Source organism: Mesocricetus auratus, unplaced genomic scaffold (genome assembly GCF_017639785.1).
Source record: "Mesocricetus auratus isolate SY011 unplaced genomic scaffold, BCM_Maur_2.0 Super-Scaffold_100020, whole genome shotgun sequence".
Classification (NCBI taxonomy): Eukaryota; Metazoa; Chordata; class Mammalia; order Rodentia; family Cricetidae; genus Mesocricetus; species Mesocricetus auratus.
This window is the reverse complement of record NW_024429201.1, coordinates 22,449,935-22,477,759: the sequence shown is the minus strand read 5'-3', so window position 1 is coordinate 22,477,759 and position 27,825 is coordinate 22,449,935. Positions and strand designations below refer to the sequence as shown.

At 45.0% G+C, this 27,825-nt stretch overlaps 2 protein-coding genes across 8 annotated transcripts in view; one reads left to right on the top strand and one right to left on the bottom strand.

The window, feature by feature from the left end:
- Positions 1–666, top strand: part of Poc5 (POC5 centriolar protein) — a 30,458-nt gene extending 29,792 nt beyond the window's left edge. For all 7 annotated transcript variants that reach the window (XM_040728918.1, XM_040728923.1, XM_040728922.1 and 4 more), the window contains one exon: positions 280–666. In XM_040728918.1, coding sequence (XP_040584852.1) covers positions 280–423 — 144 coding nt within the window. In that variant the 3' untranslated portion in view covers positions 424–666. The remainder of the gene's footprint in view (positions 1–279) is intronic.
- Ankdd1b (ankyrin repeat and death domain containing 1B) overlaps positions 598–27,825 on the bottom strand; it is a 73,974-nt gene continuing 46,746 nt past the window's right edge. Inside the window, exons 9-15 of the mRNA XM_040728926.1 lie at positions 22,190–22,288; positions 19,381–19,479; positions 16,242–16,340; positions 10,642–10,737; positions 6,518–6,719; positions 5,046–5,177; positions 598–3,532 (exon numbers count right to left, since the gene is read on the bottom strand). Of these exons, the coding sequence (XP_040584860.1) occupies positions 3,471–3,532; positions 5,046–5,177; positions 6,518–6,719; positions 10,642–10,737; positions 16,242–16,340; positions 19,381–19,479; positions 22,190–22,288 (789 nt within the window). The 3' untranslated portion in view covers positions 598–3,470. The remainder of the gene's footprint in view (positions 3,533–5,045; positions 5,178–6,517; positions 6,720–10,641; positions 10,738–16,241; positions 16,341–19,380; positions 19,480–22,189; positions 22,289–27,825) is intronic.

The following is a 27,825-nucleotide window of genomic DNA, read 5'->3' as shown; positions in this document are numbered from 1 at the left end:
ACCCTCCTCCAGACAGACACCATGAAGTCCTTTTCTGTAATTAGCCTCTGTAGATCTTTTCCTCTCAGACCTCTTAGAGCAATGATTCTCAAGGCTCTGTATTAAATGTGGCTGTTGACCGATGGGTTTCTTTCATAGAGGGCTTCACTGTGTTTGTTTGAATGGCTACTCCATCCAGTGCACTGCTGGTGTCTACAGGGTGCCAGATGTTGGTTTGGGTTATGGATGATGAAATGATGCTTCACATCTGATTACTAAAGCAGCCCCTTATCTTTACAGCAAACCATTCCTCAGGCAGCTGCTGCCAAGTACCCACGGACCATCCATCCGGAAGGCGCCATCCCACATTCTAGGTCTCTCGGAGCCAAGCCAACCCACACCCAGTCTCTCTCGAGCTTTCAGTCCATAAAAGTGGTTGACTAGAGTGACCGTGTTCACACTCAGGTCTTCTCAGTCCTCTCAGAGGATCTGACTAGGAGCAGGAAGTTTTTTTGCTTTTGACTTTTCTGTACTGTGAGAACATCATGGACACATCATGTTCGTCTTTTCAGAATTTCAAGAGACTTTCCCATCCTTTGTAACTGTATGTAGAGATTATTTTAATGTTGTAATTTTTATTTAAACAATTAAGTAGAACTTTTTAATTAAAAAAAGTGGTTCTAGACATGTCCAGTCTGACACTGATTGCATCATTGAAGGGTATAAATCTTTTTTTTTCTGTACATTATTTCTAGGAAATCATTTCCACTGTTAATGAGCCATAATTTACACAGAATTTTGAAAGAGAACTTTACTGTTATTACTAAAACAATTAGAAACTATTATAATTTTTAAATAAAGACCAAGAGTAGCAGTGATATTTCTAAACACAGCTTTTTCTGCCTTCAGTGTATTGGCCTTCATCTCTAGGACTTGGCAGTTAAACACCAAGGGAAGTAGGCAACATCTGTGAATATTAGCACCAGAACAGGAAGAAACTCCCTGCTGGGATGACCCTGTTTCCATTGTTCTTTCTCACCTTACTGGGGCCTGCAGCATGGAGCCTAGTAGTTCTCCCTACACATTCTCGTGAGCTGCAGAGGGCTGCCCTGATCTCTTAGCTGGGTATAAGCTTTCAGTGGCTGGCCAGTGTGAATAAGCCATCTGGCCCAGGCATGGTGGTACATGCAGTCAGTCCCATCACTGGGGAGGCAGAGGTAGATGGATCTCTGTGAGTTGTCAAGGCCAGCCTGATCTACATAGTGAGTTCCAGGACAGCCAGGGCTGTGTAGAAAAACCCTGTCCAAAAAAAAAAAAAAAAAAAAAAAGGAAGGGAAAGAAACTCTTATTCATGTCTATGTTCTCTTGGGCCAAACATTAATTAAGTAGATCTCAGGATATAAGTAGATTTCTGGGATATAAGTAGAATGTACTTCCCTTCCCTGAATGACACTGTACTTATGGAATATATAAGCAGGTGCTAAAGAGTGTCTGGGCCTCCACTTCCAAATGGGTGGGTTTGAGCATCTGAAGCCTCTGCCAGTTTGAGCATGATCTACTTCTGTGCTGTCTCATTTTGTTATAAAAAGTCACTTTTCTTGCTGCCTCACAATTCAGAGACTAAATGTGATATAGGCAAACATGATTCCATTTTATAACAAGTGCTTAAGGCTTTTTTGAATTATAGGCACATCAAGCAGTGGTCTAGCTACTACTATAGCAAAAGCTCACTCCCTGGGCTTGTAGCTTTGTGAGCAGCAAGCCGCAGCACCTCCTCTCACCATCCCTGCATGCTCCCCAGAACTGCCCTGTCTGTCCAGTAAAGCCAGGAGGAGTGGTAGGCTGCCCTAAGGGACCACTCATGTGACCCAGATAAGAGTCCCACTGTGTGCAGCTCGAGAAATGACTCAACCACAGAACACTTGCTGCTCCTGCAGAGGACCCTAGTTCAGTTCCCAGCACCCACTTGGCTGCTTCAAAGCATCCACAACTCCAGTTCCAAAAAATTCAACACCTTCCTCTGTTCTGCACAGGCATCAGGAATGCATGTGTACATACTTGCATGCATTCAAAACACAGTGACAAATGGATCAATTCTTCCTCCTCCCTCCCCCTGTGAACTGCCCTGAGATGCATTCATCCATCCCTTCTTGGAGCAGAACATCCTTAGGGTCTATAGCTGAGCTCGACACCATGTGGAGCCAATCTGGTAACATCCTCACCTTGCTCCTCCTCAGCATCATGTCCATGTTCTACAGAAAGCTTGGTCTTAGGCTGGACCTTTGAGGAGCCCAGGCTTTAGCTAGGTTTTCAGTGTGCAAGCCAAGTCATATGGACATACTATGGAAGATGCCTATTATAGGCATTGTTTAACTCTAAAAGTGCTGCACGTTGTCCAAATTACCAAATAATGCATATTGGCCTAAGTTAAATAACACAAGTTTGATGGTGAAGCACTCTATTGTAAGTATGTATTGGTACTTATTTTACATACAGAGGTTAAGTTGGGGGAAGAATGCTAGCAAGGTCATTGGTATGACAAACTGAAGAACAGACTGAGATTGAACTTTTAATTTAATACTTATTTAAAATTCTGGAATCTTGTGAATATATTGCCTGTTTTAAACACTCCTAGCATTACATGGATCATTTACAATCAATGTAAGAAAAATACTTGAAACTGTAAGTTAATGGTAGAATAATTGCCTGTGATTGTCTTACCAGCTTTTCCAGACTGATATTCAGGATTGGACTCTAGGTAGGTATACAGTGATAAAAACTGATACCTCTTGTAGCTTTCTCAGATTACAGAAGGCAGAGCATGTTCATTGTGAACAAAATAGAATGTACCAGAAAAGTACAAAGAATTAAAATGACCCATATTTAAATTACAAAAGGTTCAAAAATCACTGGTGGATGTCTGGTGGTTTTTTTTTTTTTTCTGAATAATGGCTTACACTTATATGGTATAAAGTCAACAGTGACTGAATTTCCAAATGCAGTTTCTTTACAAAGATAAGAGTTTGTGACTTGCATCCCACTGGCTTGAGGTTAGGTGTTTCCCCTTCATCTTCACCCCAGTCTCCGGAGGAAACATTCTGTCTATCAGGAAAGGAAGCAAAGGTCTGAGAGTGTCTATAATATTAGCATGCCCACTGCTCACAGCCAAGAATCAAATCTCCTAACCCTTGCTTTCTCACGAGCCACCATGCTGCTCCCGCCATCTGTCTGGGTTTTGAACTTGTAAAGAACCCTTCCAGCTATGCTGTTACTCCTGTACATCAAATGACAGAAATGGGAAAGTCGCACGGTTTGCCTCAAGGAAAAGGTGAAGCCAGTGTGAGGCTGGAGCAGCAGGAAGGTGGTGTGTTCACTTCCATCCGTGGAAGAGCAGCGTCTTTGTACCAGAAAATCAGCCTGCTGAGAGATGGTTGTGGCCCTCAGGGAGCAACGTTTAACTGAATGAGGAGTGGGAAACCATTCACTTCAGCTTAGGAGACTGCACATTTCTTGGATCTTGGGTCAGTTTTACCTTTGAACTGACGAATCTTTTCTGAAAAAAAAAAAAACCAGGATAACATCTTAGTTAGGGTTACTATTGCTGTAATGAAACACCATAACTAAAAGCAACTTGGGGAGGAAAAGGCTTATTTGGTTTACATATCCTGAATCAGAGTCCATTGAGAGATGCCAAGGCAAGAACTTCAAACCCAGCAGGAACCTGGAGGCAGGAGTTAATGGCCATGGAGGAGTGCTGCTTACTGACTTGCTCCCCATAGCTTGCTCAGCCTGCTTTCCTATAGAACCCAGGAGCACCAGCCTTGGGGTGGCACCACCCGCAATAGGTTGAGCCCTCCCATATCTCTAATTAAGAAAATGCCCTACAGGTTTGCCCACAAGCAGATCTTCTGGTGGTATTTTCTCAGTTGAGATTCCCTTCTCTCAGATGACTCCAGCTTGTGTCAGATTGACATAAAAATTAGCCAGCACACTCACTCAAGAACAGCTGATGTTGTTAAATGTGGTTTACTGTGTTCCTTCCAGGCACCATCCACACCAGCCTTTAGAAATGGGTGTCATTTTCTTCCCTAATTTAGAATGGGCACACCGGTGCCATGAGGTTATAGAACCTGCTGAGGACCACAGAGCTGCAGCCGAGGCGAGCCCTCACAACGTAGCCCTAACCATTCCTCACACTGCCTTTGTCTTCCCTCAGAGTTTGCATAGATACACTTGCACTGGGAAGAATATGTTTAAAGTTGCAGGATTTGGTGTTAGGAGGCTACTCTGGTATCCTGCAATGTAGGTATCTGCAGTATTCGTCATTCCTATCCCTGCTTGAAGCACTGCTGGGCTAGCTGCCAGAATGACACAGGCATGTGCTCAGCTCTGAGGGAACTGCATCCATGAAAGCAATGGCAGATGCCTCTACTGTCTTGTACAGCGACTGTTGTTACATGAGAGTTACAAAGCTACTAACTTCTTCCAGGGGTCCTGAATTCAATTCCCAGCAACCACATGGTGACTCACAACCATCTGTAATGGGATCTGGTGCCCTCTTCTGGCCTGTAGGCAGAACACTGTATATATAATAAATAAATATGTTTCCTGACAACACACTGGACAGTTTGGGGTGGCGACTTTCAATACCCTCAGAGGGCAAAGCAACAGCCTATGTACTGCCCTTCTTTCTGCCCTGAGAACATTTTCACTAGAACATACCACTAAATTGATGGAATTTGCCAGTAGGAGCGAGTAACTTTGAAAACAAAATAGTTCTTGCTCAGTTGTGAGGAAGATTCTGGGTTGCAGAAGGTGGTAGGGCGTTCATGCCCCATCCTACCTGTCCACAGGCACATAGAAACACCTGGTTCAGATGCTGTGGTGGGTACTGACTGGTTGACCTAACCAAGGCAGAAGCCTCGGAGTGCACACAAGCCCATTCCACAGCTCCATGTTCTGTCCACACCCAACCTCCATCAGATCGCTGTTGAATTCAGGAATTCCCTCCACCCTGCCATTGAAGGGAGAAGGGATTTGGGTGGGATTGTGGCAGACTAACTCACCAGCTGATTCTAGGAACCCTGCACACACCAGGTCCTCATACAGCAGCTTGGTAGGGTCAGGCTGTGTCATCAGAGCACCATGCAGCCAGATAAGCAGAGCCCTATAGCCTTGCTCACAGAAGCTCTTGTTACCTGTGTCCAGATAAGAGGTCCAGAGTGAAGCATTGTACACCGATGCCTCTTGCTGACACATTTTTAAATGACTGCTATTGTCCATTCATTCATTCCTCCTCTCGGATCTCTCAGGCCAAAAACTCAGTGATGGGAAGAGGCTCTTGCCATCCCTCACTGGTGTTGTACTGTAGTGACCACCCTTTGGAGACAAGGCAGCCTGGCCTGTTCCTTCTGTTCTGGGACACACCTAAGCACACACAGGGTAAGGGTGGGGAATTATAAGGGACTGAATGGCTTTGATGCCTGCCTGGAGGTGACAGACAATGCCCATAAGATATGAGGTCTTCTAGTAGGTCAGGCTCAAAGTACATGTTTTCCCTGGACATCCTGTGCAAATGTAGATTTTTTTTTGAGTTACAGTAGTATGACAAGTTCCCTGCTGCTCTGTAAATCACTGGGCAGTAAGCATGTGCCATAGAGCCGCTCCAATTCAGCAGGTCTGTAACTCAGGTCAAGATTATTCTTCCTGAAAATACCTGAGACCTAACCCCTCAGGTTATTGGAATAAGATGACTACCTGCTGTCACTTTGGACAGTTAACAGTTGCAAATACACCATAGGCACCATGGGGCAGATGCTACAAAAGGAGCCTGGGATCTTGGCAGGAATAATGTGCTCCTCAACAAACTCATTTTTCTTTGATACCAAAAACATATATTATTGCCATACTGTCAAAGAATTGAAGAACAAAATGTATTATTGGTTGTTCTTCAGTACCAACAACATGCACCAACATTCTTCACTCAAAATTCCACAAAGTTTCCGGTGCCATTTGCCACAAGAATTAAAGTAAGATTGGATTGCAAATGTTAATGCCATGCTAGTGAGATTGTCTGCATGTGTGCCTACAAATGATGTCCTCCCAGAAACCCATCCCCCAACCTGGTGGGAGGACTCTTCCTGGGCAGAGAGCTTCAACAGTGAGCTTTTCTATAGCAGAGTAAGGCCTTCCATCTAGGACAAGCTGCAGATCTTGGTGGAAAGCCAGACTGGCATCCGCAGGCATGCCCAGGGATTGTATTGTTGCTTCTTTAGTTCCTAATTCAATTGTGAAGCCTTCGTTTCTTTTTTGGGCCTGAATAGTCAACCTTTGCAAGAGCATCTGACTGCAGATTCTCCAGAGTTTAGCTTTCTGCTGGATTCCCAGTCACCTTTGTAGATTTAGCCAACTTCTCTTATTACCATGATACTTGGGCTCAGCCTGTTGTGTGCACTGGGCACTTACTTCAAAATGAAGAAACAGCCGCTGTCACTAACTCCAAATGTCTTTCTGTTTATGTCCTCTGGCCCCCACTCACCTGACCACTGTTCCTCGATGGCTCTGATCTGGTCCTCCGTAAAGCCCCACAAACGGGCCAGCCTCTGCCAGTCCTTCTCCTTGAGCTGTTGGTAGGCCAGGTTCCAGAGGAGGGTGCGGATGTGCCTGGTCTCCAGACTGTGGTCCTGTTTGAATGTCAGTGTAGACCTTCCTGCTGAGTCCTGGATGCCCTCATGGTGCTCCTACATGGAAACCCACTGTTATGTACAGCACATGCTCACTTGCTAGCTTATGTCATGAGTGATTGGTGAAGCAGTAGCTAAGACTTTTTAATCTGTCCTAGGTCATTTTTGCCATCCAAACTGGACAGAACTGTCTGGAATAAGAAGCATGAGTACTGTGTCTGGAGCAGGAAATATGAGGGATTCTGCAGTGTTGTGTCTGTGTTGTTGACTGGTGTCTGCCCACTTCCAAACAACAGAGGGAACACGTTGGCAAGTGGATCATCAAAACTAGCAGCTCTAACGGCCTTACTCTCAACACTAAACCGTCTTTATTCTTTGGTGTGTATGATTTTCTCATTGACACCTCAGTGGAGTTCAGATTGGATACATACTTAATAAAACCTCATAGCTGTTCATTCTGCTCTCTCCTGAGTATGAGGAGAAACCGGAAGCCTAACTCAGGGTAGGGTAGGATAGGGTAGAATAGGGTAAGGTAGGGTAGGGTAGGTTAAGGCAGGGCAGGATGGGGCAGGGAAGAGTAGGGTAGAGTAGAGTAGGGTAGGGTAGGGTAGGGTAGAGTAGAGTAGGGTAAGGTAGAGTAGAGTAGAGTAGGGTAGGGTAGAGTAGGGTAGAGTAGAGTAGGGTAGGGTAGAGTAGAGTAAGGCAGGGGGTAGGGGGACAAGGTAGTGAACAGAATGAAGTGGCTGTCATTTCATTTTAAGTCACTACAGTCATGCTAAGCCCAACAGCCCTGCACCTAGACTTGTCTCTTGTTTTTTTGTTTTGTTTTGTTTTGTTTTGCCTTTCTACACTGCTTTCTGCCTCCTTGGTGGGATCTGCCACAGACTTTCCTGATCAATCCCTCAAAAACATTAGTGGAAAGAGTCTCGGAGGAGAAAGCAATTGCCAGGGCTTCCTAGAACGGCATACCACATATGCCATTAGGACTGCAGAGGACCACGGCTCTGTTAACGGAATGGAAGACATGACTCACCCAAAGGTTTAGTTGGGGCGCCCTATCTCATCTCCTTTTTCCTGTATAATGACTTCTATTTTAGTCTTCCAGTTAAATAAAAGGGAATCTTACTAAAAGGTACTCTAAAAACAAGATGGGAGTTAATGCCAAGGGAGGAAAGGGGCAAAGAGGATGGGGCCCTGCCTTTTGAGAGTTTGGAGAACTTAGTGGGCCTGCACTCAGCCTCACTGCCTCCTCCATAATGCTATGCACACCCTGGGGATCTCAGCCAAGGAGCAGGGCAGGGCCTTCTGCTGGTGTTGGACCGGGGCGGGAACAGGAGGTGTGAAGCATCCACGCTGTCCACAAGACTTTAAATTGTAGTCTTCTCCAGTTACCCTAGCTTCACTGTCACAATGCCTTGTTTCCAGGAATGCTCGTTCCTTCTCAGAAAACAACACACCCAGTGAGATCAAAACCTCAAACAGCATGAGTAGAGAAGAGCGCAGACCGATTCTGCATTCACCTTCGCTCTGTGCATTTTTATTTCCTGGAGAATTTTGTGCTCTTCGCATCCTAGCTTTTGGGGCAGGGTGGACATTCCAGCTTCTACAGGCAGGAGCAGGGGGCTTGGAAAGCCCCGGTCTTTTCTAGCAGTGAAAGCATTGGGACTGACGTAGTTGCTGAAGTGCCAGAAGTGGTAGAGAGTGAAAAGCATAAAACAGGACTGCAAAGATGCCATAGCCACCAAAAGTGATTGCTGCACAACTTGAGTTTGACCCTTGAGGCCACTTTAAAAAGCTGCATGCACTGGTGTGCATCTGCAATCCCAGGACTTCCACGGTGAGGTGAGAGGAAGAGAAGGTGTTAGCCTGTAGTCCCCGAGCTCCACGGAAACAACAGCAGAGACCACGCCTCAAAGTGGACAGCCAGCACTGACTCTCAAAAGTCATGTTCTCTCTCTCTCTCTCTCTCTCTCTCTCTCTCTCTCTCTCTCTCTCTCTCTCTCTCTGTCCATCTCTCTGTCTCTCTCCTCTATCTCTCTCTTCTCTCGCTCTGTCCCTCTCTCTGTCTCTTCTCTCTCCCTCTGTCCTTCCCTCTCCCCACCACAATAATAATAAATATATAAAATAAAATCTTAATAGTATAAGGCAGATTTAAGAAGTATCCTTTGCCTCTGAACCACTGAATTTAATGATGTATACTGGTTAAATGTGTAGTATACATGTACAAACAACATATAGATCATTTAAATGAGATGTGGATAAACATAACATATATAAGTAGTTATAAAAGTTCAAATGATCTCTTTAAACTTGTTATTGGTAATGATTTTGCACAAAACCAGGATAAAAGTTTGTTGATTAATGAAAAATTATTTAAAATAATAAATGCCTTTGGTAAACTTTAAAAATGGAAAAAGAAATTAATGCTGTTTATTTAAAAGCAAGTTTTCCCAGCACCACCACAGACCTCAGGACTCACGCTACCACCTTAGTTCTCAATGGACAATTTCTGAGGTCTTCCTTCAGCTGTGTTTGTGCATTATACAAGGTTCTCAAAGTTTAACATCACTATCTCTCAAGGACTTTTTTTTTTAGAAAAGAGGGGTTGGTACAAAAGTTATTTATTCTCATGTAGCCGAAAGAATATGAGACTGCTAAGGGGCATTAAAAATAGATGGATTGAACAGCTTGATTTTTCAAAGCAAGTGTAGAAAAGGGCGTGAAGAACAAGAGAAAGGTAATCTGAGTCCTTAGCAACAGAAAGATGATGAAGAAAATGAACAGAAGGATGAAGAAGGAAGAAGACAAAAAGGGACAATAAAATAAGTCAGACAAGGAGGAAGACTGAACAGAATTCTACTTGTATACAAGGATCTGTTGTTTTATAGGCAAAGCAGACTTTATTGTTCACATGCAAGAACAGTTGCAAGGAAACTATGTCACCATTGAAAGACTCCATACCTGGCCACGAGTTGCATAGCTATGTGGATAATCATGGACCACATATGACAGTGGCTAAACTGACCTAGGTGTGTGGCTGTGCAAGAGTGCTCAGTGGTGTTGACACAGTGATCACAATGCCTAATGACATGTCTCAAGTTTCCTTGTCATTGATTCACATATACATCCAGATGACCAAGCAGGCTCATGAGGGGGAAGTAAACAATAAACATTCTTGCTTTGCATATTAAAAAAAAAGAGTATCACAGGATTGGCAATGACAGCAATCCAGCTTTGTAGCCTCTCTGCAGTGGACACCCGAGCCATGTGGGAGTGTATGGTATGCTAGCATGACACATTGGCCCAGAAGAAGCCATGCATGCACCCAGGACGGAGACTGAGAAGCAAAACAGGTCTAGAAGTTGGGGCAGGTGTCCTGTGTCTGAGCATCTTGCCTGAGGACACAGACCTGAATCTTGGGGGAAAGGACAGTCTACCAAGATGTGTGACTGGAAGACAGTCAGAGGAAAGAAAGATAGAGACAAAAAGTGGCTTAGAGATAAGATCTGTGTGTTCAAAGGCATGTAAATTTGCGGTTGCCCCAGAAAACTTGAGTAATCGAAAGCCAGCATGGGACTACAGCAAAACCAGCAGAGTCAGGAGAGCTCAAAATGCTTCCCGTGTGTGCCACTCATTGGAGCTTCTGTGACAGGTCATGGCTGGAGACCATGGGACAGAGGTCACAGTGGAGCCAGCCATCAGGGGCTGGAATGCTAGGCCAGCAATGCTGTCGTGGATCAGGCTGCCTGGCCCACATTCCCAGGTCTGACTGCCGACACCCACAAATGAAGAGGAGGAATAGAAGAGGTGAGGTTTCATCCCATGAATAGAGACAGCACTGGGATAGTTGTCATTGTACCGAGTAAGGTTCACTATAGGGGGGGAGGGGGACTGTGTAGATCCCACATCCCACATTTCCCATTGCAAGATGGGGGTTTGCCAAAAGAGCCCCTGCTTTGGCTGGAAGTGACTTGCTTACCTCTCTCCAGGCATAGTACCTCTCAGCTTTAATGAGCATATCCACGACGAGGCTGTGATGGCTCCGGGCAGCCACAGCCAGGGCAGTCTTTCCTTGCTAAATTAAAAAGAGGGGGTGGGGTGATGTTGCTCCAGCTTCTCAGCATAGGCCCGCACCCGGATCCCGACTCTGCCACCCGTCCTTAGTCACTGTTGGTCTCTACAGTTCTACCCAGGTGTCCTGATGAGCAGTGAACGTGATGGCACTTGCAGAGCTCTCGGGATGGGTGCCACCCATAACATTTCCCAGTCACACCCTCGTGATCAGGAATGAGACCTGCATTCTGGCCAGTGGTATGTACATGCAAAGGCACATTCTTTTCCTGGGAAAGATTTTTTCAAAGAGAGGAAAGATGACATTCTCCTTTCATTCCTCCGCTTCCCAAGGGGAATGCTGTCACGACAGCAGAAATCTAGGCAGCCACTTTAGATCAGGAATTGGAAGCCTCGTTTTGAGGAGGATGATGTAATGAGACAGAAAAGGGGCTGGATCCAAAAGCAATATCAATAATGGCAACACATAGTACAGGATTCAGCTCACCGGCTCCCAGCTAGAAGTTTTGTCTTTTATAGCATACTGCCTCTAACCACGGTTGAAGTATTCCAATTTTAACCCAATTGGATGAGTAAGAAAGGGCTGATCTGGACATAACTTGGAATGGATGCCGCCTGAAGCCTGTGTCACATCTTACACAAATTACAGAAGGTGAACCCTGCTCATGATGGCTGTCTCGCCAGCCAAGGAGCACATCTCGGCAGGCTGTGCCCCTCGATTTTAGGCAGCACAGTTTCCGTTTCTGCATCTATGCATGTTTTCCTGACAAAGGAGGATGGTTTGTATTTGCTTTTTTTTCTTAAGTGCATGTGTGTGTGCCCATGTACATGTATGAGCGTTCATGCAGAAGCCAGAAGACAACCTTAGTATTATCTTTAGAAACTAGAAACACATAGCACCTCCTTTGAGACAGGGTGTCTCATTGGCCTGAGGTTTACCCATTAGACTAGACTGGTTGGTCAGCAAGCCCCAGGGATGTCTCTACCTCACCATCCTGGGCTTTTATGTGCATGGTACCATACCCAGCATTGTATTTTTACATGGATACTAGGGATGAGGCTCAGATCCTCAAGCTTTCAAGACAAGCACTCTAACTTACCAAACTATCTCCCCAGGCCTCCTATGTGCATTTCAAGTGCCCTATGGCATATTCACCCAGGAACTCTAAAGATAATTAAAATCAATGGTCAGAAATAACTCCAGGGGGAAAAATTGCAATGTTAGAAGCCTGTGTTTCTAACCCTAAAGACCCAGAAACTTCTCTCAATAAGTCTTCTATGTCTGGATAGCGGCAACAAGTAGCATTCCCACCAACACAAATTGCAGGCACTAAGACCCAGAGGAGCTGGAAGTCGGGGCTGAACTGAACATAATCAGCCTGTGAGCAGGAGAGCTGGTAATGAAATTAGGAAGAATTGCATTTTGCAAGCATTTAGCAAGCCTCTAATTGCATACTGTCTGCATTCTGCCTTGTAAAGCCATTTGAATCACCATAATTAGCCTATTTTGGGAAGGCAGTATTCTAAAAGTCAGAATTTTCAAGCTGGAGAAACTTTCCTTAAGAAACAACACACTAACATGGAGGGGCCATCTGTCCTTGATGGAGGCCAAGAGCTTTGTGACCCCCTAGTTAGACTTTTTCAGTCTCTCTCTCTCTCTCTCTCTCTCTCTCTCCTCTTTCCCTCCCTCCCTCCCCCTTCCTCCCTCTCTCCCCCTCACTCCCTCTCCCTTCCTCCTTCTTTCCCCCTCCCTCCCTTCTTCCCTGTCTCTCCCTCCCTCCTCCCTCTCTGTTTCTCTCTGTAGCTCCCTTCCTCCCTCTCTCTCTCTTTCTATGTCTCTTCCTTCCTTTCTCTCTGTCTGTCTCTGTTTCTCTCTGTCTCTCCCTTTCTCCCTGTCTCCCTTCCTCTCTCTCCCCCTCCCTCCCTTCTTCCCTCCCTCTCTGTCTCTCCCTCCCTCTCTCTGTTTCTCTGTCTCTTCCTTCGTCCCTCTCTCCCTCCCTCCCTCCCTCCCTCCCTTTTTCTCTGTCTCTCTGTCTCTCCCTTTATCCCTCTCTCCCTCCCCCCTCTCTTTCTGTCTCTGTCTCTCTCTTATCTCACTATGCAACAAGTAAAGCTAGCTTCGAATTCTGAAATTTGCTATGTAGACCAGGTTGGTCACAAACTCCCAGAGACCCATCCAGAGTACTGAAATCAAAGGCCTGTATCACCATGCCCAGTTACCCATCCAGACCTTAATGCAAGTGGAGAAACATCTACTGTTGGGAGCAAGTAGAAAGGGGAGTGTTAGTTAAATGTGCACTGGCTATCTGTCATGGGCCAGACCCTCAGAAGAAAGGAGCAAAGGAGAAGGGGAAAGGGGGAAGGTGTGTCCTGAGGGCTAGCAACCCTAGGCTTTTGGTTAAAAACAACGTAAAATGGTAGTGTTGATCTATCTTGACAACTGAACTGGTACCAGGGGTCACCCAAGAATTCCTATAGAGCCTCTACCCACCACACTGCCTTGGAGGAATTAAGTATGAATGGAAACACAGAATAAGTTACTCTGAAAATAATGAATGGGAAAATACCAAGGCTTAATGTTAATGAAGTTAGCCAGCCGAATCTGGGGACTATGTGGCATTCCCCCCAAGTTTAGGCCCTAGGGTAAGTGGTCATGTTTCCTATACTTTTTCATGTTTGCCACATTGCCCACAGCTTGTGTTACTTTTGTGATTAAAAAAATCCTGACAGAGAAAAGGAAAATAACACCATGACCTGAGATCAGACATATGTAGAACTTGTGATGCTGAGCTAGAGTCAGTGAGATCAGGAAGGTAGATACCAGAGAAGAAAATGGCAGGGTTTGGCCTGGGGACATAGCTCAGAGATGGAATAATTGCCCAACAAGGGCAAGGCCCTGGATTCTATTCCTAGGACTGGAAGGGGCATATTGTGTTTGATAAAGACACTTTGGTTCCTTGTGCTATAAAAAGGAAGGAATCGGTGTGCACATGTTACTAGTTTAACAAGCACACACTGCTAACAGTTTGTTTGTTCTGAACCAACTCTCTCCCAGGCCAGATGCTCCAGATTCAGGCTTTTTAGAAGTGCCTGAGCCCTCATGTCCACAGAATGATGGGAGAACACAAAGGATACAAGAGAAGCAGACGTCATATGCTTAGCACCATGGTTGACACCTGACCAAACCACACACACACACACACACACACACACACACACACACACACACACACACACACCACGTAGGCAGGCACACAGTAAATGTAAAAAGCATGAAAAATGAAAGCATTTAAGCTGCAGAAATGAGTTTAGATGTGTGAGTTATCCACCAAAGCTCAAGCACACATGTAGGATAGCTCGTGGAATGGAGACTAAATGAATTGTAATATGTCCATGCTGTTGTGAAAATAATGAAGAAATTCTTCATACACTGATCTGTAAAGACTCCTCCCATGCAAGAGAGCTCCGTGCAGAAGGGTATGCACATAGGTGTGTCACTGTTGTCTTCAAAAGACAAGAACGGCCAGGTGTGTGGTAAATACATGTAACCTGGCAACTGAAACAGGAGAATCTTCAATTCAAGCCAACCTAGGCTACACAGTAAGAACAGGATGGGACTTGGAAAATGGCTCAGTGGTTGTGAAAGAAAGAAGACCAAAGATCCCCAGAACCCAAGTAAATGCTGGGTGGCATGGCAATTCACATGTAAAACTCACATGGCAACTCCTCAGAAAGCAGAAATGGAGGATCCCCGGAGCAAAGTGGCTAGAAAGACTAGCAGTAACGGGGATCCTGGTCTCTGGATTTGATCGACAGGCCTGGCCTCAAAGAATAAGGAAGAACTATATAGAAAGATTCCCCAATCATCTCAGGCCAACACACATATACACACACAGACCCAACCCTCCACACACACACATACACACATACTCAAACACATGCAGAAACATACACACATATCACACACAGAGGAAATGTTTAAGAACGAGATGGGAGAACAGAATAAAGATAAAATATATTTTAAATGTGCAAGTAACAGAGTTATTATTGCAAACACGTGGCATAGTAGTATGAAAACCAGGTAAGTTAGAGACAAGTGTGGATAGGAAATTATTTTTATAAACCTTTACATGCAAACATGATATGTGGACCATGAGAATCCCTAATCTTGAAAAACACAACTGAATTTTTTAATCATAAAGACAGATATTGTTGTCATTTGAATAATAATTCTTAGAGACAAATCTCAACCAAGATTGAGATGTAGGCCTTTTTCTCCCTCGAAACTCTCCCATGTACCCCTGTTACCGTCTTTCAAACTTATAGCCTCTTTTTCTTTGTGTGCATGTGTGTGTGCATGCGTGCGTGCGTGCGCGTGTGTGTGTGTGTGTGTGTGTGTGTGTGATAAAATATATACTTTTTATATTTTCTTCAAGTCAGGATTTCTCTATGTAGTCCTGACAATCCTGGAACTCACTCTGTAGACCAGGCTGGCCTCAACTCAAAGATTGTCTCTGCCTCTCAAGTACTGGGATTAAAGATGTGTTGCTACCACTGCCTGACTATAATATTGGGGAGAAGGAGGAGGAAGAAGAGGAAATCTAGAAATTGGATGGGCAAGGATGGGAGGTTGGAAGTGGTGATAAGGAGAGCAGTTGGGAGAATAAAAAAAAATCTTTTCAAAAGACATTGTATGACATTCTCAAAGAATAAAGTATTGCAAAAACAGTGTTTGAAAATAAAGCGATATCATTTTAAAAGATTGAGATGTAGGGCTGGGGAGATGGCTCAATTAGTGAAGCGCTTACCATGCAAGCACCAGTGTACAAAGGCTTGCCCCTGCAGCTCCAGGGCCAGGGAGATGGAGACAGTGGATCCCTGGGGCTTGCTGGCCAGCCAGTCTAGCTAAATTGCAAGCTCCAATTTCAATGAGAGATCCTGTCTCAAAAATAAATAAATAAGTAAATAAATAAATAAATGGTAGAGAGCAGTTCTATCATTGACCACTGGCCCCCAGGCCTCCATGTGCTACACAGAGAGAGAGAAAGAGAGAGAGAGAGAGAGAGAGAGAGAGAGAGAGAGAGAGAGAGAGGGAGGGAGGGAGGGAGGGAGGGAGGGAGGGAGGGAGGGAGGGAGGGAGGGAGGGAGGGAGGGAGGGAGAGAGAGAGAGAGAGCAGTCCTGACACTGACCACTGGTACCCAGGCTTCCATGTGCTACATACAAACACACACACACACACACACACACACACACACACACACACACACACACACACACACACACACACAGCAGTCCTGACATTGACCACTGGCCTCCAGGCCTCCAGGCCTCCATGTGCTACATACAATCACACACACAACTAAGCAAATAATCTAGGTGTTTTCCTGTCTATGGAGATGCAGTTCAAGCCCATCTCTCAGAAGGAGGTCTGATGTCCCTATTTACATGGCAGCCATTGGGGAGGTCTCCGCTGCCATTTCAGGAAACAGTGTACACAGAGCAGTTACCTTGTCAGTGATTTTCAGGTCACAGCCGGCCTTCAGCAGTGTCTCCACCAACTCTACATTCCCAAGATCAGCAGCTACGTGCAGAGGGGTCTGCTGCCTCTGCCGCGAGAGACCAAGAGACGTCAGCCTGTTATGGAAGCGGGAGAGCGCGCTCCACACATGCTTACAGGGGAAAATGGGTAACAACGTATCCTGTATCCTTACGTGGGCACCGGGGGACACACTGCAGCAGCATTTTAAAGTACTGAAAGACTAGAGGAGGTTATGGTGAGGACACAGGCAGTCCAAATATCCAGAAATTAGCTCAAGCTGGACTATTTCCAGAAGGGTTTCTGGAGGTCAGATAAAAGCCAGCATTCCTTAGGAACTGGTGAAGCAGGTTCCCGTCTGTCTAAAGGAGTCATTTCCCTTATCTCTGGCAGAAGGGACACATAGCTGCCTGCGGGGCCTATCAGCTTGTGGAAGCCCAGGCTGGCCTCCAGGCTCCCTCAGTATCACACGTACCTTACCTGGCCCTTCCCACCACCACCCATTTGTCCACACGGTTTGCCCACCCCGCACTCTTCCTCTCTGTTCCTGTCCTCCCTTGCTATCCCTGTGTTCTCTCAACGCTCCGCTCCGTTCTCTCTCGCTGTTCTCTCTGACTATCTATTCTCCCCCCATATGCTCTCTCTCTCTAGCAGATAGCCCCGGCCGTGTCCAGTCTGCTTTCTTTGCTCTCTGCTCTGGACTCTTCCAGGTGCCTCTGGATGTCCTCTCTCCAATCACAATAGAAAGCTTCCCCCAGTAACGGAGTGGTCACATCAGCAGTTCCCATACTGCAGCACCTCTCCTCAGCTGCATGTGCTTGGTAATTAGCCATTATATAAGCCTTATATAAACATACAGGATATCGGCAACTATTAGATCAACCCCAGAGCTTGCTGTGTGGTCCTGGAACCGTAGTCCCAGCTGTGTGGGAGGCTGGGCAGGAGGAGTCCTTAAGCCCGGGAGTTTGTGGTCTATCTGAGAAGTGTAACAAAACCTCATTTCAAAAAACTTTTTTTCAGTGCAAGGTACATAGAATTGGCAAATTCCAAAAGACAGGAAGGATGGTGGTTTCCAGGGGCTGGGGAGTGGGAAAGGGGAAGTTCTGGTACTTAAAAATTATTCAAATGGTTACTAATGTCATGCATTTTACCGTAATAAAACGACTTCCAAGGCTTACAAAGGAAAATCTATTTATTTATGACATAATATTAAAAAGTATTAGGAGGAGCCTGGAGAGATGGCTCAGAGGTTAAGAGCACTGGTTGTTTTTCCAGAGGACCAGGGTTCAAATCCCAGCACTCACATGGCAGCTCACAACTGTAACTCCAGCTTCAGGAGTTCCAACACCCTCACACAGACACACATGCAGGCAAAACACCAATGCACACAAAAACAAGTAAATCTTAAAAAAAAAAGCGTTAGGAGACAAGGCATTATATCTGGCTAAGTTTAATCTACAAATGCACAGAAAAAGAAGAAAAATTCATTGGTAATGCTAAAAATGGCGATGTTTAGATAGAGACTAAAGGCTATTTTATCACTTTCTTGATGCTTCCCCCTGTCTACATTATTGTGAAAGACTTCTGATTTCTTAGTGGAATCATCGCCACCCTGACCTCCTACAGAAAGGGGCAGTGTGAAGACATCTAGACAGACAGGGACTCCGGATATGATCCAGCCCCACTCCCGCACCAGGATGAGGAAGCCACTTCCACGGGGAAGGGCTGCACAGCCGCCTGAAGCAGAAGTTCTCTTCCTACCAAAAAAGGCAAAGGCAATGGCTTAACTAGTAAGGGCCACCAGCAGGTGGCAGTGTGCCCCTCTGGGGACTCATCACCCAACACGCACACTGGTAAACCCATCGAAGGCCTGTCTGTGCTGTTTCAACAGGTGTGCTTGACACTACTGCTGTAAGTCCAGGACACAGGGAGCACCAAAACAAGAGTTAGCTTTCTTCAGAAGAATGGCCTTCTTAGACATATTTATACATTCTGATTCTACAGCCTTTAAGTGAAAAATATAAACTTTTAATTTTGTCTGTCTATTACTAACATAACAAAAAGTTTGACCTGATAAGTTCTAGTTGTGTAACTGATCGGCAGGCATGACAAGCCCTCCTTCCCTAGAGTGGGATCCAGCCAGTTCTGTAGGAGCCAAAAATCACACATGAACACAAGGCACTGCCTATTTAGCAAAAGGTTTTCACTTTAGGAAAGATTTGAGACATTAACAATTTTGAACAAGCAAATATATTTAATAACCATGGCATGGAATTCTGGCCCCAACTTGTGGGCTATTGAAGCACAGAAGAGGGAGGCACCCCAAAGGAGGGAGGGAGGGAGTGCAGGCAAGTCTCCCTTCTGCACAGGTCACAAATTAACCAAAGGGCTGGAGCTGGAGGAGACCCAAAAAGGATCAAGTCACCAGCAGGGGAAGAAACGGGGACAGGGTAGATTGGGACAGGTGAGCCCCTCTTCCTGCCCTCCCCCCAACCTAGAGGACGCAGGTAAAGATTACCTGAAAAGAGGCTGCACGTGGCTCAGGCCCCCAGAAACGCTTCCCCCTGGAAGGGGGCAGCTCACAGAGGCTACAGGAGTCCATTGTTTGCTGCTCCACGGGGTCTATCTTCAGCTGGGATGTTTGATTCTGTCCCAGCTCATTGAATATCTGGTGATCTTTTTATTTGTTGTTTGTTTTAATTCCCAGTCTCTTTTGCCTTCTGGCATAGAAGATACTCAACATGGAAACTAAGCTTCCTTCGTATGGGAACCGGGTTCAGGCCAAGGAAAACATTTCACACTGTGGAGCGACTTTTGATTTAAAGAGCCTCTGGCAACTTGCCTTGGCACTGTTTATCCAAAGCCCTGGCTATGCCTCTTAAAAATGAACGACTTGATTACATACCCACAGAATCCCAGTTTGCCCATGCAGAAAACAGAAGTGTGGGGACAGAATGCGGGTTACAGAAGAAACGTGACGGAAAAAGGATGCACACGCTGCCTCCCAGAAATTTTTTTTAGGCACCTTGAACCTAAGCAGAGTTCCCCGCTCATACCTGGTGTTGAAACACCAAGAACAGAGCAGAGCGTCCAGGCCCACCGCCACTTACCTGATCTAAGATGTCAACATCATGCTGAGCGCTTAATAAGCTGTTCACAACCGTAGGGTGGTTGTTGATGACTGCTAAGTGAAGAGGGGACTCCCTAGACTGCAGAAAGAAAGAAAAATTGCAAATCCGGAAGCATCTAGTTTCAACATTCAAATCCCGAAGCAACTCATCTCAGCCATCACTCTCTGGTGATCTCTGAGAATTAAAACAGTCCACCTCAGTAGGGGACCACAGGAAGCCTCCAGCAATCAGTGTCATGCCCAGGCTGCCGGTCGTTCTGGGCATATATGACAAGCTCCTGCTATGGGCCCATCTGTTCAGGGGTTAGAGATTTATCTTTTAATGAAGTCACTGTTAGGTTTCAAACCTGGGACAAACAGCTGAGATGCCTATTTAACATATCAAAGCAGACACTGGCCTCCAGGTTGTCCCAGCATCCCTCAGTCCATACCTGGCTGGCATACTCCACCCCCTACCCTGAACTCTGCAGCCCAGGGGTCTGGGTTGCCCTTTCCTATATAATCCAAAAATTTTGGTTACCTGCCCCTTTTGCTCCTTTGGGCCTCCTGACTGCTGCACCTGGTTCTCCTCTCTCCCGTCTCCCTCCCCCACCTCCTCAGATGGCCCAGCCCAGTCTGGCCATGTCCACTGTGGACTCTCCCAGATGTCCCTGCCTCTGGCTACACTCTCCCACATATCTATAATAACCCTCCTCCTCCACCTTACCTAGAAACCTTCCCCTTCCTTTTTATTTTTTTTAATTCAGCCACACAGCTATTTAGTTTCAAAGTTTAAGTGATTTAGAGGAAGCGTCAAATGTGCTGAGAAGGCATGAGGAGCGGGGGAGGGCTGGCCCTCCTGGAAGCTAGAAAAGGCTTCCTTGAAGAACTGGACAAGGAAGTCTTAAGGCTCAGCTGAGGACTTCTCCAGGCCAGCCCTGGAGAGCCAAAGGACAAAAGGAGTGGCCACAAAGGAGGAAATGCACACACAGTCAGCACTTCCTGGTCAGAAGCAAGCCACACTCAGTTCCCCAGGGCTGGTGGTCCTGTCTACTCAGGGCTCAGTGCTCCTCCACAGAGGCCACCCGTGCTCCTTCAGTGTCCTCCTTTAACAAACAACCTGTCTTCTTTACCTCACCCCACCTGGGTCTCCCGACCCTGCTCACTCCTTCCTCCATCCCCTCTCTTACTCAACCCACCAGACGCCAAGCCACACACGGTCTCAAACGCCCCTGCTACCTCACCTCCACCCAGCCACGCTGGCCTGCTGAGCTTTCTGGGAGGAGAGAAGGCAGCTAAGGACTGAGGAAGGAGCAAGGAACAAAGGGGCAAAAGCAGTTAAGGCATGAACTAGATGAGTGAGATGAGGGGCTTGAACAGTGGAGGAAGAAGGGGGCAGGGGCAATCAGTGAGACTGCAGCCCAGTGGTGGCCCCAGGGCTGCTGGGAACAGAATAGAGAAGGGGTGGTTAGGGTAACCTGCAGCATCACTCAAGTGTGGAGACAACGTTGGTGTCAGGCACACTCAGCGCATCCTCTCCTGGTTCTTACTACACACTCACTACCCGCAACGTTCATCCTGTTTTAAACACTAGGTTAAGCAGGTGTGGTCCAGGCCTCTAATCTCAGCACTCAAGAGGCAGGCAGGCAGTTTAACTAGGCTACATAGGGAGTTTCGGGCTACCTTAGACTACACAGTAAGAACCTGGCTCAAAAAACATAGGACAAAACAAGACTAGTTTAAATAACTGCTCTTAAAAGCTGTGGAATCCACGGTAACCCTAGGAGTTGGACCCTATATGCCCTACCTTACACATAGCAGATTGGTAACTCTAAAATAACAAGGAAGAGACAGACAGGCCTTGAGCGCAGACCTTCCAGAGTTCTCCATCTGCATGATGGGGATAGGCTGATGGACCAGACATGAGAAACAGGGAGGGCTGAGTGAGAGGCTGTCTGGGGGTGAGCCACGGAGACAAGATGGCACTGGGGTACCCATGGGGGTCACCTGAGAGGGAGACTGTGAGGGTCTCCTCTGCTTGGAAATAAGCCCCCCGCCCCAGAAGCATGAAGCAAGAACAAAGAGACAGCAACCTTTGCCTCAAAAACGTGGTCCTTATTATGGCCAGGGCCACCCACCTTGCTGGAAGTCCACTTCTCCTGAGAATGAGGAAGCCTCCTTGGCCTGAGCTAGGTAAATTAGAGCCAAACCCTCTAACTCCATGCTCTAAAAATTATCGGACATGGTTCAGATCACATCCTTCCTTTCAAGTCAGTGCCATGAATAGGAACGGCTCAGCACAAACAGAGAAAATAATATTCACGGGACAGAGAAAAATACAGTGGGGCATAGAGGAATGCTTCTTGTCAGATTCCAGCACAGAGGGCCTCTGTTTGTTCTGCCAAAGCCAATCCAAACTTCAGAGAAACCTCAATCAGTAATAAAGGATTGATTTTGAAAAACCACAAGATCATTTGGAGATGGAGAAACGGTTTATTTTCTCCACACCCACAGCAAGGGCGGCCGTGGCATTTTCCAGGCTGGTGAGATCCCTACGGGAGTAGAGGCACCTCTAGACACCTGAGACTTACTATAGCAAACACATCTTAAACACAAAGATTTTGTTTTGTTCAGGGACTTCAATGACTTTCTAAATTTCACCACTTGGATCTTATTTCTCATGACTAAGACTCAAAAACAAAACAAAACAAAGCCAGCGTTCCCTTAAAAGAATCCTTCCCTCATGAAATATCTCATCCAGGGCATTCGCAGCACCGGCACCCAAACCTGGTTGACTGGTATGGACTCACTTCCTTCTGCTGTTGCAGATCAGCGTTCTCACTGAGAAGAAAGTTGACAAGGGATGTGTGGCCGTTCCGGGTGGCTGTCTGCAAAGCACTGACGTTGAGCTGCAAGGAACAGATGGAGAGGGCAAGAGGGATTCCGTTACTATCGGCACGCAGTCTGGTGCTCAGTACATGGTAATTAATTTATGCATGAAATAGTACAACTATTTAAAAAAGGAACCCCAACGTGTTTCTGATTATTCTGGGGTCTGTCACTTCAATGCGTCTCTTATTTATCATGTCATATAACCCCGTGGCCTGACTGGGTCTCCAAAATTCATAATCGTGGTGAGATGAGGTATAGGGGAGGAGACATCAGGAAGTGGTAATGTGGGAGTGGAGCCCTCATGATGGTGTCCCTGCTCCTGTAAGAGGGTCCAGAGGGCTAGCTGCTCCTCCCGCAGCCATGGGAGGACATAACAAGTGGCTGCCAGTGAAGTCGGAAGAACATCGTCATTGGAACCCCACCCTGTTAGTGCCCGGGCCCGGGGTTTCCAATATCCAACTAGGAGAAACAAATGCTGGCTGCTTAAGTCACCAGCTTTGTTATTATTGTTATCATCATCATCATCATCATTACTATTGCTATTTTTATTACTATTTTAGCAACCTGACCTAAGACATTGAGAAGCTATGACTGAGGCACATATGAGTTAAATCCCTATTTCCTTAATCACGTTTACTGCTATGGTCTGAGCAAGTCTTTTCCTTGAGTTAAAATAGGTGGTTGACATTGACTTCAAAAAGGACCTCAATGGCTTCTGGCTCCCTGCCTCTGTTTATTCCCAGCTCTCCTCTTTGCCAGGAATGGCTTCAAAGCTTAGCAAGGTTTCCACCTTTGTGAAGTGTTGCTTCTTGACCCTTCTACCCGTTTCCTTTCACAACTCTCATCCACCCACTTCTACTACCCCATGCCACTTTCCAGTGCCTAAATAGCTCCGCTTAGTGCCTGAGCTAAATGGTACTCAGATCAAAATCGTGGCCTACTCTTGATGAGGCTTCAGTCAATCTCCAAGCAGCCTAGAGTGAGAACGGGCAACAATGAAAGCCAATGAATTAGTTATGGTTGATTAAAGGATTGCCATGAAACATATTCAGGCCCTCCATATAAGAGCATTGTAGAGAACTGCTTTCCCCAACTGTGTTGATATCCCCCGACCTACTTGCCACTCCCCTATCAACAGCTAGGATTCATTTCTTTACTCCCTTGACTCTTGGTGGACGTGTAACTTCTTTAACCAGTGGTTATAACAGAAGTGACAGAGGAACCGGTTCTAGGCAGGGCCCCTAACTAGCCTGGCAGCTTCCTCCCCCTTCCTTTTGTACTGATCATTCTTTAGCACTTCCTCTTGGGACCAGCTGACAAGCTATCCAGGGGAACACCCTACATAGAGGTGCGGCAGTTGACCTCCCAGCTAACAGCTGGCAACATCTTCCAGGTAAGTTAGTGAGCCATCTTGGATATCTAGCTCAGAGAAAACTTTATATGACTAAAATCCTGACCACCCTCTGACTATAATCATGTAAATAGACTCAAAGTAGGATTATCACAGATGAGCCCAGTTAACCCCCTGTGAAAGTTTTCAAAATCAGAACGCATTTCCTTTTGTTCAGTCAAAATAAACAATACCAGGAGGTTATAAAAGAGGGATCTGACATACATATACTTAGTGGTGAGAGCAATCCTAATTACTTTTCTGTTTTTCCACTGTGACAAAAAAGCAAAACACTATTACCAAGGTAACTCATAGTTTAGAAGGTGAAGGTGAGCCCATGACCTTAACAGCAGGTAGGCAGGCAGGGCACTAAGGCAGTAGCTGAGAACTTACATTTACATATTGAGTCAACAACCAGAGAGAGTGCTAACTAGGAATGGTATGGGCTTTTGAAACCTGAAAGCTCACCCTTAATTACATACTACCCACAATAAGACCACATCTCCTAATCCTTCCTAAACATTTCCACCAACCGGGACTGAGTATTCAAACACGAACCTATGGGGCACTTTTATTCAAAACACCACAAGAAGTATTCTCAAAAGACTTCACAAAAGGCTCTGAGTCTCTGGAGTAAAAATACTCCTGGAGGTTGGAAAAATGACTTAGCACTTAAGAGCATGTACTGTTCTTGCAGAGGACTTGAGTTTGGTTCCCAGCACCCATGCAGGTGGCTCACAACCACCTTCAATCCTAGCTCCAGAGATATGACATCCTCTTTTAGCATCCTCCAGCAACTGCACGCACATGCACATACCTTGCCAAACATATAAACATACACATGCATTCAAAAGTTAAAAATAAATCTTTAAAGTAATATTCCTGCCAGGATGTCTACCTAGTAACCTCCTGCTTGACTTGGACCTAAGACTTTTGCTATTGATTCAGACAGTCAACAATTTTTATTTCAAACATCTAAAGAAATCCTCCTTAAATTAGACCTTAAGAATGTCCCTTGGCGGATATACCTTCTTCTCGGCACCACATGGAACCTTCTCTAAAATTGACCACATAATAGGAAACATAGCAAATCTCCACAGATACAAAAAAATTGGAATAACCCCCTGCATCTTATCAGACCACCATGCATTAACATTAGAATTCAACAATAACACAAATCGCAGAAACCCTACAAACTCATGGAGATTGAACAATGCACAATTGCACCATCCCTGGGTAAAGGAACAAATAAAAAAAGAAATTAAAGACTTCCTCGATTTCAATGAGAATGAAGACACAACATACACAAACTTATTGGACACTTTGAAAGCAGTGCTGAGAGGAAAGTTTATAGCACTAAGTGCCCACATGAAAAAACTGGAGAACAGTCATACTAGAGAATTAATAGCACAGCTGAATGTTCTAGAACAAAAAGAAGCAAACTCCCCAGGAGGAGCAGACGCCAGGAAATAATCAAATTGAGGGCTGAAATCAATCAAGTAGAAACCAGGAAAACATTGAGAAGAATCAATGAAACAAAGAGTTGGTTCTTTGAGAAAATCAACAAAATAGACAAACCTCTGTCCAAACTAACCAAAAGACAGAGAGAGAACATGCTAATTAACAAAATCAGGGATGAGAAAGGGGACATAACAACAGACTCTGAGGAAATCAAGAGAATCATCAGGGCATACTTTGAAAATCTGTACTCCACAAAATTTGAAAATTTAAAGGAAATGGACAATTTCCTGGATAGATATCACTTGCCAAAACTAAATCAAGAACAGATAAATAATCTAAACAGACCTATAACCCCTAATGAAATAGAAGCAGTCATCAAAAGTCTCCCAAACAAAAAAAGCCCAGGCCCAGATGGCTTCAGTGCAGAATTCTACCAGAAATTCAAAGAAGAGCTCATTCCAATACTCGTCAAAGTATTCCACACTATAGAAGCAGGAGGCTCACTGCCAAACTCTTTCTACGAGGCTACAATTACCTTGATACCCAAGCCACACAAAGACACAACTAAGAAAGAGAACTATAGACCAATTTCCCTCATGAACATTGATGCAAAAATACTCAATAAAATACTTGCAAACCGGATTCAAGAACACATCAGAAAAATCATCCATCATGATCAAGTAGGCTTCATTCCAGGAATGCAGGGATGGTTCAACATTAGAAAATCTATCAATGTAATCCACCATATTAACAATCTGCGAAAGAAAAACCACATGATCATCTCACTAGATGCTGAAAAAGCCTTTGACAAAATCCAGCACCCCTTCATGATAAAGGTCCTAGAGAGATCAGGGATAACAGGAACGTACCTGAATATAATAAAAGCAATATACAGTAAACCAACAGCTAACATCAAACTAAATGGAGAGAAACTCAAAGCAATTCCTCTAAAATCAGGAACAAGACAAGGCTGTCCACTCTCTCCATATCTCTTCAATATTGTACTTGAAGTTCTAGCTACAGCAATAAGACAACAAAAGGAGATAAAGGGGATACAAATAGGAAAAGAAGAAGTCAAACTTTCATTATTTGCAGATGATATGATAGTTTACATAAGTGACCCAAAAAACTCCGCAAGGTTACTCCTAGAGCTGATAAACACCTTCAGCAATGTGGCAGGATACAAGGTAAACTCAAAAAATCAGTGGCCCTATTATATACAGATGATGAAGTGACTGAGAAAGAAATCAGAGAAACATCACCTTTTACAATAGCCAAAAACAGCATCAAATATCTGGGGATAATGTTAACCAAGGAAGTGAAAGACCTGTATATCAAGAACTTTGTGTCTTTGAAGAAAGAAATCAAAGAAGATACCAGAAAATGGAAAGATCTCCCATGCTCTTGGATTGGTAGGATCAACATAATAAAAATGGCAATCTTGCCAAAAGCAGTCTATAGATTCAATGCAATCCCTATCAAAATTCCATCACAATTCTTCAAGGACCTGGAAAGAACATTAATCAACTTTATATGGAAAAACAAAAGGCCCAGGATAGCCAAAACATCCCTATACAATAAAGGAACTTCAGGAGGCATCACCATACCTGACTTCAAGCTCTATTATAGAGCTATAGTCCTGAAAACAGCTTGGTATTGGCACAAAAATAGGCAGGTAGACCAATGGAACCGAATCGAAAGCCCTAATTTTAACCCACACACCTATGAACACCTGATTTTTGACAAAGAAGCTAAAACTGTACAGTGGAAAAAAGAAAGCATCTTCAACAAATGGTGCTGGCATAACTGGGTAGTGGTATGCAGAAGACTGCAGATAGATCCATGTTTATCGCCTTGTACAAAACTTAAGTCCAAATGGATCAAAGATCTCAACATACATCCAGCCACACTGAAACTTTTAAAAGAGAAAGTGGGAGATACTCTTCAACGAGTTGGTACAGGAAGCCACTTCCTAAACATAACACCAGTGGCACAGGCACTGAGATCAACAATTAACAAATGGGACCTTCTGAAACTAAAAAGCTTCTGTAAGGCAAAGGACACAATCAAAAAGACAAAAAGGCAGGCCACAGAATGGGAAAAGATATTCACTAACCCTACATCTGACAGAGGGCTAATCTCCAAAATTTACAAAGAACTCAAGAAACAAGTCTCCAAAACACCAAAGGATCCACTTGAAAGGTGGGGTACAGAGCTAAATAGAGAATTCTCAGTAGAGGAGGCTAAAATGGCCAAGAGACACTTAAGAAAGTGCTCAACATCCTTAGCCATCAGGGAAATGCAAATCAAAACAACTCTGAGATACCATCTTACTCCTGTCAGAATGGCTAGAATCAAAAACACCGAAGACAATTTATGCTGGAGAGGATGTGGAGAGAGAGGAACACTCCTCCACTGCTGGTGGGAATGCCAACTCATACAGCCTCTTTGGAAATCAGTATGGAGATTCCTCAGGAAAATGGGAATTAATCTACCACTAGACCCAGCAATTCCACTCTTAGGCATTTATCCAAATGAGGCAGGTTCATACAACAAGGGCATCTGCTCCACTATGTTCATAGCAGCATTGTTTGTAATAGCCAGAACCTGGAAGCAACCTAGATGCCCCTCAACTGAAGAGTGGATAGAGAAAATGTGGTACATTTACACAATGGAGTATTACTCAGCAGAAAAAAACAATGG